Source organism: Rhea pennata, chromosome 18 (genome assembly GCF_028389875.1).
Source record: "Rhea pennata isolate bPtePen1 chromosome 18, bPtePen1.pri, whole genome shotgun sequence".
Taxonomy (NCBI): Eukaryota; Metazoa; Chordata; class Aves; order Rheiformes; family Rheidae; genus Rhea; species Rhea pennata.
The window spans coordinates 10,139,162-10,157,103 of NC_084680.1; the positions used below are offsets into that span (position 1 = coordinate 10,139,162).

The 17,942-nt window shown below is 43.7% G+C and overlaps 1 protein-coding gene across 1 annotated transcript in view; it reads right to left on the bottom strand.

The window, feature by feature from the left end:
* Positions 1-758: 758 nt before the first annotated feature.
* The window catches only part of DDX31 (DEAD-box helicase 31), a 48,832-nt gene continuing 31,648 nt past the window's right edge, over positions 759-17,942 (bottom strand). The window contains 5 exon segments of the mRNA XM_062590632.1: positions 759-1,022; positions 1,024-1,072; positions 1,075-1,184; positions 11,636-11,816; positions 17,199-17,310. Coding sequence (XP_062446616.1) covers positions 956-1,022; positions 1,024-1,072; positions 1,075-1,184; positions 11,636-11,816; positions 17,199-17,310 — 519 coding nt within the window. The 3' untranslated portion in view covers positions 759-955.

Consider the following 17,942-nt stretch of genomic DNA (forward strand, 5'->3'; position numbering starts at 1 on the left):
CGAGGAAAAAAGAAACCCCAAAAGACAAATGGGGAAAAGCAAGAAGTGAAATCCATTAGCTTGGGCTATACTCAAAAAGCAAACCACAAGGCCCAGCTAGAACACAAAGACCCTTGGTGTTACAGAGCTGGAGTTACTGCTGGCAAGTGTTAGCTAAGGCTTTAGCGTTCACAGAGGTGAGACAATTCATTCGTAGTCTGTGTTACATAATTAGGTATGACAATACGCTGCAGGCAAAAAGAAAAGTTTGGAGACTGCTGGATTCTACCTCTAGCTCCTTCCAACAGTGACAAGGTTTGTTCCTAAACTCGGAAGTGTTTTGGTATTAAATTTTGTGCCCATGAGTTCTGCCCCAAAGGGACCATGCATCATTATGCTGAGAAGTTCTGCACAGTCCTACCAGTCCTGCTGAAATCAAGGAGACCACTTAGAGGCGGCAACATTTGACTAATGGTCAGTGCCCAGGGACAGACCTTGCACCAATGTACAAATGACAGCAGAGAAGGTGGCAGCAACACGGCTGCATTACCCAAAAAAGGAGCAGACGTGCCCCACTGGCTAATGCAGGCAGAAGGGCGACCTCCTCTTCTTTCCTCTCAATCCTCCCCCTGGGAACACCTACTCTGCCACTGCTTTTTCTCTAGTTAAAACTAAGCAATCAAACACACTCCAGGGTGTTTCTACGAGTCTTTTAAATAGGAACGTATCTTCAATAGACTTGTCTCACTTCCATATTAAATAGACATTTCTCCAAAAACTATATTTAACTTTTTATTTTCCTTGGAAAAAAAAAAAACCTTAGAAACACGATACACCTTCAGGAAGCTGCATTTAATTGCAGCAGTGCAACAGGACATGTCTAGATTCAATTCCATATGGACCTATGGAGCAAGGGGGAGGAGGCTGAGATCCCTCAAGATCCCTCCCATATTTGCCTGATAAATTGAAACACTCCTCAGTTGATTTGGCAGGTCACCCTGACCCCCAGCTGAGACACTCCAGCAGGTTTCACAGCAAGTGACTGGAAGGTCCTGGCTTATGTTGGAATCTTCTGGTTGCCAGGTTTTCTCTGTTTTTTCTTCTTTTTGACCTTGGATACCCCAGTGTCCATCCCACTGGAATATTCTGATCGCAAGATCTCAGCAAGGCGACGTTTGCCATGGGTCTTCTTGAGAAGGTCAGACCTGGGCAGAGGGAAGATAACAGGAATTAGATTTCCTTCTCTCTGAACTGCTGCTGCTAGGTGGGTTACTTATTTTACATCAGTGGAAAGTGACATTTGCGCATTAGCAGAAGAACAGCTTCCTTTTCTTGAGGCTTGATTTGAAATTCTGTCTCATACAAAATTAGATATTGTTGTGACAGGTTTTCACAAAGGTGGCAAAATATCATGCCGTTTTTAAAAGCAAGCCTTTGTTCTGTACAAATGCTCTTGGAGGGGTGGCGGGGAGAAGGAGGGAAGTTTTTGCGCTGAAGGCTGATGAATTAGGTGACACAGCAGTTTGAAAATTATAATAATAAAAAAAAAACTAACAGCCTTAAGACACAGAACAATGGAAACACTTTATAAACAGAGCTTATATCCAGGGCTTGAAAACACAAAAAATCCCCAAACAAACAAACAAAATAATTCTTTTAAGAGTGCAAAACCACCAGACTCATCTCTTGCAGCGACCTGCTAGTATCACATGCACCTTACAGCCTTCCTCTCCAGAGACTGGCTTTTGCAAAGGTAGCTGCATTTTGCCCAGCCACCACACTCCAACATGGATCTCCCTGCAGCCCTAAACTGCTGGCTATAAATACATAAACCCACTCAGCATTTTTCCCACCACAAGTTCTGCCACTGCCTGCTCTGTGACCTTGGGCAAATCCTGTCCTCATTCCTGCTGCTATCACCCTCTCTCATCTATTTAGACTGCAACTCTCCACTGCAGGACTTGTCATTTCCTACAATGTTCCCAAAACCCTGAGGACAACAGGGTATCCTTATCTATTGGTGTCTACACAACTAACAGCCGTGTTCATTAAAAAAAGCAATAAAAGATCTCAAAAATTTCCAGAGAAGTGAGCAGGAATCTATCTGCCCCTCTAAATACAACGAGGGAATTGAAAAGAAGCCCCACATCCGCTCCATGGACATGAGCGATTCTAGAAGGTGCTGCCTTTCACACTTCTTTCAAGTAGCCAGAAATGTGCTGGGGATTACAAGAAGATAAAGCTTTGAAGATGAAGCAATGGAGTAATACATTCAACAGGCCACAAACACAAAGAAGGAAAGGAGAGTGAAGCCTTGGTTGGCTGGCATATTTGCTCACCTCCTTTTCCATAGGCGGTTTCCCTGTTCCTGTATAGGTCTCACAGCAGGTGTGGATTTGGAAGGAAGGATCAGAATGATAAGGAGGACAGTGTGATGAATCACCTCTGAAAGAGGATTTCCCTAGAAGAGGGAGCCCAGAGGGTGCAGGGGAGAAGATCTTTGGTGTAATCCTCGATCTCACTGTAGTGTGCCAAGAGCCATTTAACATCCAAGCTCTGCGTTGGCTGAAAGGTTGCAGACTGGACAGACTGGAGGAATAAGACGCACAGCCTCTGCCCTGTTCGAGCCCACAGAAATTGGACCAAGAAGATAACAATCAACTCTAAGGCAGCCTTAAGGCTAATAAAGTAAATGTGCTGTTCATAAAGCCATACCTGCAATACCTCCACAGGAAAACGTGCCGTGTTAAACTGCCTTCCTGAATGGTACAAACCAAAGCAGCAAGGAGGTACTCTTGCAGGTGCACACACAGTGCCAGATCAAGGGTTGCCCTCAACCAGCCCAGGCAAAACTTCACAGGGTAGATCTACAGTTGTATCCTCTTTGCTCAGTTCCCTCCATCACTTGATAAAGTTTCTCTTTGACACTTTCATTGCGTCTCCAAGCATTTACTACAGTAATTCAAGAGTTACCAGGCAACAGATCAGTTTACTTAACAACAGGGAACTATTTGCTGCTAAGGACAAGTAATCCACCAGTAGCTGCCGGACGGAGTTTCAGCTCAGCAGGAAGGTTGTCCAACACTTTATTATCAATCAGGTGAAATCATTGCCCAATTAGTAAATCAATACCTCCTGCTATGGTGATCAGCTGTACACCAAAAAGCAGGGATGCAGGAAAAGGGGAGGTTTCTCCACCTAACCAGGGCCACAGAAATCAATGGGGCTTTGCTGTGGAACCTGTGCTAATCACTGAAAGAAAGGAAAAAAAAAAAAAAAACGTATATTGCTGCAGCTGTCAACCACGAGATGCAAGAGCCACAGGCAATAGTGACAATCTCTAGCAAGAGCACATTGGGCAAGCGCACTAGATCAGGATCCCTGGCCAGATTCTGAGCCCTGCTGTGTTGGTGTAAACCTGGAAATTCCCCTCTCTGCTCAACTGGTGGAAGTCTCTAGGGCTCTGCTAGAGCAGCCACGATAATAACAGAGAGGAAAAGCGCCCTGTGGTTATGAGACAAAGCCCCAGAGAGCTGGAGCGAGACCTCGATACTCTCTGAGCATTCTTGGGCGAGGTAGTTAACCTCTTGATCCTTCGTGCCCATTCTCCTGCCTCGTAACCCTCGTAACTGTATTTCTCCTGTTGCTGAAGGCTGGTGTGCTGCTAACAAGTGTGGTAATGCTGGATACTGTGGCAAAATGCTTCACAAAAAGGCTTGTAAATATAAGATGCATTTGTAACACAGACAGAAGCCATGTTTCCATCACCAGGTAAACATATGGACTGTCAACTTCTCTTTCTGTGATCTTATGTCTAGATATCACAGAATACTGAGCTCTAATGAGAACACATCACAGTGATAACGGGCAGAGAAATCCACAGCCCTTTAAATTCCTCCCTCCAAAAGCAACCATCAGCGTTTAGGTGGAGAACTATGAAACTATGCAACAAAGGGGAACTTGCAGGGAAAAATGATTCAGTGATGACTGACCCATCCTGATGTGCTGCAGTGCTAAGATTTCAGCAGGGATTGAAGGAGAAGAGAACGTTCGAATGGTTGAAAAAGCAGCCAGTTTTATTAGCTAATGGGAAATCAGACAGGAAGAGGTAATATTCTAACTCAGGAAATGAAACAGCAGCAACACATGTGTTAGAAAGAACCTGCCCCTCAACACAAATTACTTGGCTTCTCTGTGTTACTGTCCTGCACATGGGGTGTTGAGTGCTGTGACACACGGGACACCAGGCAGATGCACCACTGGGCTCCTCCTCTTTTATCCTCTTACACCAGATATGGAGTACTGAGACTCCCATAAAAGGCATATAGGAATCAATAAGAGGAGCTAGCAGAGATGAGATAGTATCACCTTGTTTTCAACTGGGGGACACATCATGCCTCTGCTTGCAAGGCCAGTGCTTAACCCTAGACCCAAGCACTGCTTCGGACTACATGCTCAGGCCTGCCACCACCAGCCCTCAAAAGACACCCTTGGTGTCCCAGCTCTGTGCTGTTATCAGCCTTGCCAGGTGTCTTCAGCATTGGGTAAAAATGGGTCTCCTCAGGGTTCATGTAATCACCTCGTTATCAAGGGAAGGCAAAGATGCATTCTATAGGGAGGGAGGGAGGATAGAAAGGCTAGTAACGGCTTGGTATGGTCTGAGAAACTTCCTCTCCTCACGGACAACAGAGCAAGGAGTAAAAGATTCAAGTTTATGGCTGCTTGTGCACACCTGTAATTAAATTTCAACCTCACAAAAGCCTTGTACCAAGGGCCTCTCCAGAGAGACAAGAAGAAAACAGAGGAGCAGTCCCCATATGACTTTTTTTTGTGCTGAAAGGCCAGGAAAGACCAGGCCAGAGCCAGATTTCTAAAGACAAAAAAGCTCTGCCCTCCTCCAGAAAACTGCCATCCTGGAATAATTTATTCACTCTTTAAGCACAAGGAGAAACTCATGAATCTTGCTAAACATGTCACCGAATGATGAAGAGGTGGGAGAGGAGCATCTGGGAGAAACAAGAGGGGAAAAAAACGTCCAGGAAAGGAAAGAGAACACAGTTCTTTCCTCTGCTGGTTTCATCAGCTTCAGTCTCCTTTCACCTCTATCTGCAGAGCCACTTGCATAGCGCTGCTCCTCTTTCCCTTCCCATGCAGGAGCTGCAGTGATTAGCAGGGCTGCTGGCATTGCCCAGCCCTCCACCTCCAAGGAAATCTAATGCAATGAACTGGTCTCCTCTCATGGTCCCTCAACTCTCATCTCTTTGCTCTGCCCAGAGTATCATTAAAAATCCTGGGCAAATCTTCATTCACCTCATTAAAAAAATCCAGGCAAATGCAATATGGGTGATTAGCCTGAAATCCTCTGTTGTTTTCAGCTCTGCATTCTGCTCTGCCACATGATACTAACTCACCACTACATCCCACCTAGCCGACATCCTTAATGCAGTGTACCTTCAACGCACTCAACTTGTGACTTCCACGCACCATGGGCAACAGAAGGCTTTTTAAGCGCTGAAAACATCATCATTTGCATTCCATAATCACTAACAAAATACTAGGGTAGCAGGGAATCAGGGAAACCTCAAACACAAGGAACTACACTACAGCCAAAAAACCCAGGACATGTATATTAAAATAAGATTTGAGAATGTTCAACACAGCTGAGATCCTGTGGACAGCTCCAAGGCACAAATGGAAGAGGAAAAAAAAACATATCCAAGCTATTCTGTTTCTATACAATTTCTCATTCATCCTTCAAGCATTACAGGTAAAATCATAAGAATGGTTCAAGTTTCACCAACTATTTTTATCAGATTAAATTTGTTACAAAATGCGAATTATGCTGCCGGACGTAAAGACTATCAAACATTCAAGTGTGAACGGACTAAGTAGCAATATAAGAAAAGGAATGAGTATCTGAAGGCATTTTTCACTTTCAGTTCAATATTAACACGTATGTTTTTGTTTCATTGACACCTTTATTTCATGAGAGCTCTGCATCACAAGCTGATCTCCAGGTCAAAAACTCCTACACATTCAAACGTACATATACATGCGTGGTTTATTGGATGTCATTTGTTAGTTCAGAAGATGCCTCTGATAGTCTTTTTACCTAAATGGTAAGCAAGCTTGTTCTCAGGGACTTCTCCTTCAACTTAGTTGGCACTGCTAGTTGTTCCTTTGTCTTCAGCTACACGAAATGCTGCTACAATGCAGTGGAGCAGGAGCAGTGATTTTAACCAACTCACAATGTCTGCAGCAACCAAAGGTGCTCCTAGATTGCTCCAGCTGAAGAAAAGGGAGTACAGAGTCCTGATGCACAGACCTAGAACTCATGGTGCGTCTTTGGAGGAGAATAGAACAGGCTGTTTCATTTATCAGAAAATATTTCAACAAAGACTGTGTTATCAATCTGCCTGACAGCATCTCCAACAGTTCTTTGAAATTGTGCCAGCAGCAGAGCTGGGTTACCTCTGGACCAAGGCAACACCTGCTTTTTCTACTTATGGTGTTGGATGAACCATCTGCAACCAATGCAGCCCTGTTTGGGTTGTTTTTTCTGTCTTTTTTTTTGAAGAGTGGGGGCAAGAAATTTATCAGCAATCCTACACTGCTCTCGACAAGTCAACAGATGGACTAGGGACTCTGTTATCACATGATGCAAAATACTAGCTTGGGAAGATAAAGGAAAATTATTACCCAATCAGACCAAGCATCAAGCACTGTTCTAATACAGTCAGAGCACGGCAGTCTTCCTGCCAAGACGTAAAGTCCACTTAAAACTGACTTCAGTACTTGTATTTCAGCTAATAGAAAGAACATAGATTCACTTTCACTATCATCCCTTGGTCTGCACCACATGCAGAAAGGATTAAAGTGCCACTGCGATGCTAGTGACCTCCCAGCATTCTTGCTTCTGTCAGGCTCTTTCCAGGTCTAAAGGATAGACTAAATTTCAATGAGAAAGGTCTGCTTGTTCTGGGTGGGTACCAAAGAGCACAGAAGTCTTCCAACTCAGTGTGTAAACCCTATTATCTCATCGAAAGATGGAGCAAAGGCTCTGTGCTGAAGCTGTGGTGGAACAGGACAGCAGCAAAGGGCATTGCTGTATGCTCTAAAGAATCACATGAATTTTACAACTATAAAACTTTAATCTCCTAACAGGGTTTTTGGTAACATCACAGTGTTGTAAGCAGGACTCATTTGTGTCCTTGAACTGCCTTGAACTGAAGGCAATGTTTCCTTTCGCAGCAGGCACTTCTTTCTGGATTCCTTTGCAGAAGTCCATGCTCTTACCTGAGGTCCAGTTTAGCTTTCTACAGCAAAATGCCCCAAACAAGTGAAATTGCTGATGGGTAGAATTTCAAACTTGTATTTTGACTAATTAAGTGATATTAGAAAAGCTGTAAATGCCACACAAAAACCAACAGGCAAGCTGCTTCTAATGATTAGACAATTGCTGTGCTGGGAGACCCAGCTATAGCCTTGATTCGCAAGTTCTGTCATTAGAAGCATTAGTCTTTTCAAGACTGTCAACGTTAAGAAGTTCAAAGGTGCCATCAAGCACACTGGGGAGGGCTGAAGGTGAAAGGCCACCAGCTTTCACCCAAAGGAGACTGCTGCCCTGGCCATGCAGAGGAGGATATGCTGAATTTACAAGGTAAATCTCCCAGCGAGAGTTCTTCTGACCACTAATGCTGAAGAATTCATAAGATGAATTACCACAATCCTGTAGACAGATCTTGAAGGGCACGATGATGTTCACGTTCAGAGCAAAGGCAATGTAAGAATGTTGTAAATCAATTCCCTCAGACAGAAGCCTCCTGGAACACATTTATCTGGATCCCATATTAGCTAAGAGTCAGGCTTAAACTCTGAAGTGTGAGGGAATTTTCACGTTAACTATGCTACAGTATGTGCAAAAAAATGAGTAACTGAATATTCTTTATACTCATACCTAAACTCAATCCTTCCGAATGTTCCTGGCTTTAGAGACATCCTGCAGCAATGAGTTCCACAGAATCCATCGAACTTTCTCCCTTTCTTTGTAATAGCACGATTTCACAAACACGGCAAATTAAGCTGTGACCCTCCATTATGGTGAAATCCTTTGGGAACACACACCAGCCTTCTAGAGAGATCAACAGGGGAAAATAGACCCTCAGTCCCCCACAGAATTCCATAAAACCCCTGCGATCCATAGTGCAGAACACTGAGTAGTACAGGGATGCTAGGTGGAATGGCAATAGATCTTAGGCATCTGCATTGTGAAAGAGTCAAAAGACACGTCTATCTGGCATGCAAGCTACTTCCTGTGCACGCCGCTTCACCGCAGTGAACGGAAAGACAGTTAATCCCTCAATGGAAGTGGGATCAGCTTCCTTGCATCTACCCTTCAGAAAAGCATGAGCACAGACACTTACTAAGCTGATGTACTGTAACTTAATATATAGTATCTTGTTCATGCACTCATCTCTTAAATAAATACAATATTTCACCTTTCAAAAAGATCAGGAGTGATTATTTTGCCATCTTCCGATCAAGTTTTGCAAGGACCACAACAGCTAAGGGAATAGTTTGTTTGCACAAATAAGTTCAAAAAAAAAAAACTGCATGAAAGGGAGTGGTTTTACATGTGCATTCAGCAGGAAAGAGCTGCTTCCACATTTCAGCACTGAGAACCACCACACACCTGGCTGCTCTGGCTTCCTATCTCACCTTCCCCAAGCAGGCTCTGCAAGGAGGCGGTAAGCACAAAAGCAGATTCGAAAAGAAACGAAAAGTTTTCTTTGTCCTCTTAAGGAAACATTTAATGATCCCCTTTACGCCATTTTCAACCTGGGCTGCTTGTTCTTTATTCTCTGGGCAGGTGACGAGAGATGAGGGTTTAGTGTGCAGACTGATTAAAAACAAGTATCAAATGTTTGGACACAATGTGTAATACGACAACCAACATGCATGGTATCACGTGAGAAATATAATTAAAAAGATCGCTCTGTGACTGTGCTGTTATCATTTCAAGCCTTGCATTTTATAATTAAAAACTATTTGTCTTCTAAACAGCAAGCTATATTCTGCTCTCTGCTTTGTCAGTGTGAAATCAAAAGTAATTCTCTGTAAATTAATAGCACTATCTTCAATTTATGCTGACAGATAACAAATTTGAATCTATACTCACTTTTCTCTAAACTATCCTATAAATACTAATATACCCCCTCTTTTTTTTTCTTCCAAGCACATACAGAGAAAATTATAAATAAATTTCATAGGCAAGAAGATACAACTTTGGCTATTTTGCAGGGCCTTAACTTTCCAGATGCTCCTGGATTTGAAATCTGGAGCCTGAGCCGTGACGAACCTGTACAAAGTCTGCCCACTTTCCCTGAGCTGCAATTATACACCCCACGTGCAAATGAGCTTTCAAATCATTCTCAGACCATTTGTTCCAAACACCTCCACATCCCCCCAACCCCACACATCCTGCGCATAAACTACTACTGTATCTTGAGCTTGTCTGTACTATAATGGGATGTAGACTTGGGGAGGAGGAATGCTGTCTAAAAAGAGGTGCATGACAAGGGAAGAAGTAGCTCTAACAGAGTAGCAACATCATAGGAACAGAGAAAGGCATTGTTGCAGGCCAAGTAATCCTGTGACACGCTACTGTCACTCATAGCTTGACACCCTGCTGGGCCAGCAACACATCAAAGCCCACCCCATACCATCTTACATGCTCTTTATCAGCTAATCAGGCTATTCTTCCTGAAATAAAGCTCCGTTAAATCCCTCGCTCACAGGGGCATTCCCATCCTGTTGCCCATCTGCTGGTGAGGGTCAGCTGAAGCAGGAGGCAGATCAGTGGCCTGTCCCTGGCGGCTTCTCAAAGCAGGACAATGCTGTCTCCAACTTTTTATTTTAAAATCCCTTCCCCTGGTGTTTTTTTTCCCTTCTCTTTTCCCCCCATATTCTCCTCCTCTCCCCCAAGTTCTGTACATGTGCAAGAGATGTCACCAGCCCAGGAACCATTATGTGGATTAGTGCTTTAATTGCATGGCTAACATTTGCTAACAGTTTGCAGCAACAATTACATAGAAAGAGTCACAACTGAAACAAGTAAGAGAGAAGAGATTTTTCCTCCTTAGAATGCAATCAGTGATTTTACAGGCAAGCTAGGAGTTTGTACTCTGCTGTGGTGCTGAGGGGAATAGCGGAGTCATTACTTTGTGATCTCAAAAGAGAGGACTATCTATTTTGCGGAACCACCTCAAAGTAGCTAGGATTGGACATACTGAGCACTGCCAGCTCCACTGAAAGCACAGGAGTGCATTTAAGGCTCAACTCCTGCAGAAGTATCAGGGTATCTCAGGAAACAAGCACCCAGGAGTAGAATCAGTCCACACACTCAAGGGGATAGAGCTGTAACTCTAGGTGTGCTACAGAATCTCCCTGGGAAAGATGCCACATGATTTTGCAGAAATGCTTTTGCCAGAACCACTTAAATCTAAAGGCAGTAGAGCACAAGCTTGTAGATGGTTAATTCCTACCAGCAGGTCTGCATTTTGATTTGGGCTTGTATGTTCATAACTGCAATTGATCACTTGATAAATAAGAAAAAACAAAACAAACAAACAAAAAAAAAAAAAAAAACCAGTGCAGTGTTCCCCTCTTCTCCTGGTATGAAGCTAATGTTGACTTACAGAACAAATAGATCAAGCTGCAGCTGACCTTTCTAAAAAGATGGGCACAATTTGTCCCATGGCCAATCTAACAGCTAGGAAACTGCTGGTGGAGCTGCAGGAGAAAGCCCGCAAGAGACAGTATAGTGCAGAAAAGGTGATAAAAGGGGCTAGAGGCAGCCACGGAAGGCTTTTAAAATACAATAAGACACATACCTTGCTATGAAAGCAAAGAGAGCGTGACATGGTCAAAGAAGATAAGGCAGGAAGATTATTTTTGTGCAGTGGATTGGAACAGATACAAGAAGGGAGAGTAGCCAGTATTCATCAAGGCCATGCGGGACGAGATTATCCTGTGAGATAAATCAGCGAACATTTTGGTCAGGACAGCAAGACTGCTGCTGGACCTCTAGGAACCAAGACCTACACAAGAAAAAGAACCACCCCAACATAAGGGAAGTCTCGCATTTTGCTCTGGAACATTGCCTATATCCTTCCTTATCCCTCAAGACTCTTTTCTGGAGAAAAGTATAAATAAATAAAAATTAGGCTGCTTCTGCTTGTAAGACTCCTAGGAGCTAGTGTTTTTCAAGTACTCATAAAATGGAAAAGCTACAGCAAAACCCAGGCTAGTCTATATAGGTGTCTCTCTGCTCCTCCTTCAAAAAAAGAACATCTTTATCAGAAGTCAAACTACAAAGTGAGCTGTCTGTTTTTAAAACAATATTTCCACTCAAATGTTCAACCCAGTTGGTTTAACAATAAATGCCATTTTCAGGCTCTCTAAAGCCTTTGGAAAAAATGGAGAACGAAACAACAGCTCAGAGAGCAATACAGCCCAAGCCAGTGGCTCAATGTGGTTTAGCCCCTCAGGAACAATCATACAATCTCTTGGAGCAAGCACATGAACCTTGCAGAGCCAAGCACACTGTGGCTTCTAACACGGCATCCCTCGGCTCCAGAACACTGGGATCGCCTACCTTTTCTGTCTTGCTTTGATTTTCTTCTTTGAGCCAACAGCTGGAAGAGTGCTCAGGTTCTGGGGGGCGTCCCTCAGGCCAAAGCTCTTGGCCACATGACCCAGGTGGAGAGACCTGATATGGAAGATGTGCTTGAGGTTTCTGGGGTAGGTGGTATAAGCACAAAGGAAAGACTGCAGTGCTGGAAAAAAAAAAAAGAGTGAATTTTGTTTGCTACTGCACTTTTATATATATATGTATGTACTTATATATATACATACACACTTTAAGATTCAGCTGTTCCAGCTGAAAAGACATTGGTCTTGTCCTTTGGGACACCTTATGGTCAGCAGCTGGTGGGAAAGGTTGGTAGGTTAAAAATCTGTGAAGGTTGTGTAGCACTAGTACAATCCCATAAGAAGAAGAAAGGTGGTAGAGAAGGGTTAGGAGCTGAAACAAAGGTACGTTAAGTTGCATTAGGTTTGCCTTTTGTAAGGCTGCCCCTTCTGCCAGAACGGGGGATGTTTATAGCACACCTCGCTGGCAAAGTTGTTGACATCTAATGCTAGCAGATGGGGAGAGAAGGAAGAGAGATACAAGTAATGAAGACAAGAGAAGCATGGAGGTGGGTTAGGAAGATTCCTCTGATACTACAGTCCCAGTAGTCCATGCATTTTTCACCAGTTACCAGCTAGTCCCTTATAAATATCTGAGAGCTAGACGGATTTCCTGACTCATCAGCACACTGAGAAGAGAGCTCACCTTCTCAAAAGGGGAAAAAAATAATATAACAGTGTGCAAATTTTCCTTCATGTCTTTATATTCCTGTAATGCCCTTCCCTAGGGCTCATTGCTCTAAAGACAATCATCCACTAATACGAACACTGCCACTGCTCCTCCATGTACCCAGAACACTAACTACACCCAGGTTGTCCTCTCTGCTATCAGGAATAGAGGGACTTTCAGTAAGGAAACTCTTCAGCCCAGAAAATGCCTCCCTTCAATCCCCTGCTGCTCTGCTGCTTGATAAACCTCCTGTGACCCCCTAACTCTCACTCCAGCCATCACCTACATCTCCCTCTCTCTCAGCCCTTGATAGCAGCATGCTCTAAATTCTAACCTCTCCTGCCCTTGCCTGTTGAGCCACCAGACCAGCAAGTTTGCCCACAGCTTAAGTCTAATCTCTTGGCAGCAGCAGGAGATTGGAGTTTATGAACAGTAATAAAAATGTCATTTTAGCAGATCAGCTCGTGGAAGGACCCAGGGAATCCATCAAAGCTCTGTTTACTGAGTAAAGCGAACTCCTTTTCCCAATCAATAAGAAGAAAAGATTGAGTTTTTTTGCACCTTCTTCCCCAATTTCACAATGCCACTCTTTTAGAGGCATCTGAACCTGAAGAGATCTGTGTCTTCTCAAAAAGAAAATACTAACTTCCATATATCCAGTCTGGGTGTCTCATCTGAAACCCATCCCTCAGAGGAATTGTAAACCAGCTCAAATGCTCTCCAAAATCCAGTGCTGCCGCTTTTTCTCATAAAGCTATCGGTCAAATTCAGACCTCCAAAGAGGAAGTATAACTCTTCAAAAGGAAGGATATGAACTTGCTCCTGCTCTGAACCTGGTCCAGTCAGAGCCATCCTTCTCAGAGCATTTGAAATGGCTGGCTACTAAAGATCCTGTTGCTGTGAAGACTGAGCTCACCTCCCACAATTCTTCAGATAGGAAAGGCTACTGGTACCAGCTCCACAGATCCGAGTTAGAGAATCCAAGTGTCACATGCATCTCCCTCCTCCAAAAGTCCTGACAGACATTTGCAAGATGCAGTCCTGAGTCAGAGCACGCAAAACCACAGAGAGCTGCAAGGGACTAATTCAGAACAGAACAGCCTCGCTGCACCCAACAAGCCAAAACCTTAACTCAGGGAACTGTTCTACCTCTGAGGAACTCAGAGCTGCTCTGGTTCATTATAGCACCGAAGATCTGCATCCAGGAGATTTAAATAAAGAGCTTTGGGGGTGGGTTTGTTTTAAAATCTATACTATCAGGTCTCTAGTCCTTTCAGTGTTGCAAGTCAAGTTCACAGGCTTTTACGTACAATTATGCCAGTTACATATTAAAAGGTTTTTTAACTGAAATTTGAAACTCTCTTATAATTTCAAGGATCCGAGAGATTGAGCTTTAAGAAAACAATTCAGAAAGGCTGGTAACAGTGCTGGTCAGGCCATATTTCACATAAAGCGTACCTCATCTTAAAGCCACGGGAGCAAACCGCTTGAGCTAATATATTTTTTTCGTCACATCAACATGAGTCTAAAGCAAATTATGCTGGCTTGGAAGGAGAGTTGCTCAGATTTGTACCGATGTAAGAGAGTAGATTTAGGTGATCCTTTGCACCTGGGCATCCCACTTTTTCTCTAGGTATTGTAACTATTGAAAGGGTAAGGAAAACAGAGCTAAGTATGATGGATGTTAGTTCTGTTAAAAAAAAAAAAAAACACTATGTCAAGAGACCAATGAGATATGAAAGCAAGACAGGTGACCTAACCTGTTCACCACGCTCTCAACTGGCAGCCAGCTCTCAGTGCTGGCCCCAGAGCGCACCCTCAGCTGAATGGCTGGATAAACTGGGGGAGGCACTTTCTCAGCTTACAGAGCGTGCAGGAACAGGAAGGAAGAATGCACCAGAAAAATCACGGACAGAAGCCACCATGCTGCAGCAGTGGGCTCCTAGGATAATTCTGCTGTCTCTCTCCACAAAGGGGTGCTGAGGACAAAAAGGCTGAGGCAAAATGTTCAACTTCTGGCTACAAAATAGGGTAATGTGGAAGAGAAACACAGTGTTTGCTTCCCTAACCTTTCCATAACTACAGTGATGCCAAGGATCAAAACACAACCTCCCCAGCTCCACCTGCCATCACAGCCCCAAAACGGAGTACCTGTACCTTCGTCAGAGGCGCCTCCGTTTCTCTAAAGGGGCTCCACGCTCCCGGAGATTTATCCTTCAGGCAGCAGAGTATGGACATATTCCGCCTCCCACCCTACCTCACTGCTGATAAATCAATCAAGTTTGAAGGGCAGCACCTTCACTGAGCTATTCAATCTAAGTTTGGGAAACACGGGACAGAGGCTGCAGGGGTGAGTGGGCAGGAAGCCACTTGCCTTTTGAAAACAGGCTGCAATCAAAACACTGCTTATTAACATTGACTAGGTCAGAAAATAGGGAAAAGGAAAAAAAAAAAAAAAAAAAAGAAGGAAACAAATGCATCTCTGGCACAGTTTCCAATTGATTGTCTGCCATGAAAGCAAAAGCCAGCTGCCATGTTAATTATTCATGATGCCTGGCGCAGAGGGGAGGAAGAGGGGGCTTGTGGAAGCCAGTCAGCAGTGGAAAATTTGCATATGTAGATAGGAAACTAGGAAAAAGAAAAAGAGGTGGAGTGGTCCTTGTGGAAGATAACTGGAATGCATCACATTTCAGCATTTCCTGACAGATTTTCTGTATTTCTTGGTTGTGACTAAAGAAGTTATCAGCACTCAGGTCAGCAACAAGTGTGCGCGTGTGTGTGCGCACACCGGAACATACGCTGTACAGAGGGAGACCAGAGAGGTCTTCTGGTTGTGACCAAAGCCATTCAGTTGTTCTCTCCGTCACAGTCATTTCACATTAGAGGCTGTCGTGGGGTACGAGGAGTCCCAGGGGAACAACCAGAAGTTCATACAGGCAGAACCAAGGATTTGATTGTATTAGTTATGTGCTTTGAAATCCTGGACTTTAAAAGGGCAGCTAGAAGTTAGACAACACCAGTCATCTAGCACAAGACACCTGAACATGGGGGCAGGCAAGCAGCTAACACAACAATCCTCCAACACCTTCATTGCAGGGGCAAGGTATTTCAGAAGTCTGAGGAAAAATCAGCACTGCAGCTCTTGAAGGAGGTTCGAATCAGTACAGTGGACATGCAACAGGCTGGGAAAGAGCAAAGAGCGAAACAGTTGGATTTCAAAGAGTCAATATGGGCCTGCATCATTAAAAGCCTGCAGAAAGATTTGGTTAAGTGGGTAGTCATACTACCAGCTCTGGTCCTTCTGCTGTACTAAGAATTTAGTGTAACATTCAGAAAAATAACACAGCATCTTTGATCTCTTGGGAACAGACCTAAACACTTCTCTTGATTAAAAACAGTATTAATGAAGAATCTAACTTCTATCTTAAGGACAGCCTTTCCTAATCCAGTTTATACAGTGCTAGTGTACAGCTCAAAGGCCAATTTCCTTATTTGTTTTTTTTGGACTGCTCAGTATGTGATTTATATAATTTAGTACATCTGGTACACTTGCAGTATATACCTACACTCACAGAGCAGGTGTGCTTACTTGTAAATAGAAATGATGTAGACTATTCAAATCCATCCCACAGAATCCCTCTCATCCAAACCTGATCACAAACTCTGCAGAACTGCAATCAACAGGGCATTTACTAAAGCTAAGACAGCAGGATTTGACTCAAAATGACAAAGGAGGTGCAAAAGAAAACAACCAGGGAGAGGGAGGGAGACACATAACAAGAACAGACTGGAAAAAAAAAAAAAAAGAAAGGAAAGAAAAGAAAAGAAAAAGAAAAGGAAGAGGAGGGAGGCTGTAGTCCTATCTACTCCGAATAAACGTGGTTTAGTCTCTTGCATGGAGAGTTTACATTTTATGAATATCTCTCAATATTTAACGACCAAACTCCAATTAATTGTCAAGGACCTTTGGGGCCAGACCTCCACTGCCTTCACAAGAGCTATTCAGTTCTTGGGTGCAGCCCAGATCAGCTTGGCAGGGCAGCAGAACAGCACGCAGAAAAGGGGTACCTACACCGCACCATCTTTTTGGCTCCTCTCAGGAAGCTGCTTAGGGTTTATTTTCCTACCACTTCCATGGCAAGTTTTTTATCCAGCATACTCTAGGTTTTCCAAAATGAGAGACATAACGGAAGAGCTTCTTGCACTGCTCAGTGACATTTGCACAGTATCCTGTTTGGCAAAGACTAGAGATCAAATCTCAGATTTATACCTAGCTACAATTATTATTAAATCCATCTCAGTTTTTCCTCTTCTTGCCTTTTTGCTGCGCATGGTTGCTCTCTCTTATACGTCACCCACCCTGCACAACAGCCTCCACTCCGAGAGCTTTGTCTGTTACAAGTTGCTCCCAAGGCATCCTGTCTTACAGGCTTCAAATTCATCCCTGGTGTAAACTGAACGCATCTAGTGGTGCTGCACCAGGATGGGGTTAAGCAGCTCACCTATGACCTTCCCAGCATAACACACACATCTACTTGCTGATGTGATTGGGTCAGAGCCCTCAGATGCAAATCCTACTGAAAGCCAAGATTAAACCTCATTTGCACATAACACGCGAATGCAAGAAATTAACATTTAATATCATCACAAAGCCTTCTGGGCCTTTCTCAACCCCCTGCAGAGCCCGATGGTCCCAAAATGTTTCTTCTAGGCCTTTTCCCTAAAGCCTTCCCCTGGAGGAAAACCTTGGCAGCATGTATGAGCCCCTCCGGAACAAGCTGAAAAGAAACACACTAACCTTTCTTTGCCCACCGGACAGTCCCCTCACTGGCGTGAACGTAATTTTCAAATTTTGTCTGTAAGACCGTGGCCCGCTCCCGGACTTCCTGAGGGTCTGTGCCACAGGATTTCTGCAAGGGCGGTGGGAGGATTAGAGGAAAGAGAGAATTTGAGTCAGGAATAATGAAGCAGTTTACAATAGATTTAATAACAGTAAAATCACACAGTAACCACCCAGGGGCCAACAAAGGTAATCCTCTCAATATTACTAGAGAGAGGAAAAAAAAAGTATAGATAAAGATGTTAAAGTCAAAGCAGCCAGCGAGTACTGCTAGGTGAGGAGAGCAAATCAGTTTTAATTTTGTGTTTTTTAACATCTATTATGTATATTTTTCCCTCACTTTTTTTTCCAGACTCAACAGCCCAGATACTACTGCTTATTTCTAATGGAGTTATTTGAAGTAATTACCCCAGATTCTACATTCACCCTGCTGAGCCCACTTTTCTACTGGGAGTTTCAGACTAATGTTGTTGTAGGTTACCCTGAACAGTTGCACTGAACATCTGGCCTGTTCCTGGCACTAATGGGGCAGGAGATGTACTTTCATCTTCAAGCTCCAAAGAACAGACCACACTGAATTCCTGTGAATAAAGCCAACCAAAATGCTCTTCTCGCTCTTGATGACTGCAAGAAGTTCACTCGTTGTCAGCAAGTTATACTTGACTGTAATTTGCACCACACGGTTCCTCCAGAGTAAGACAA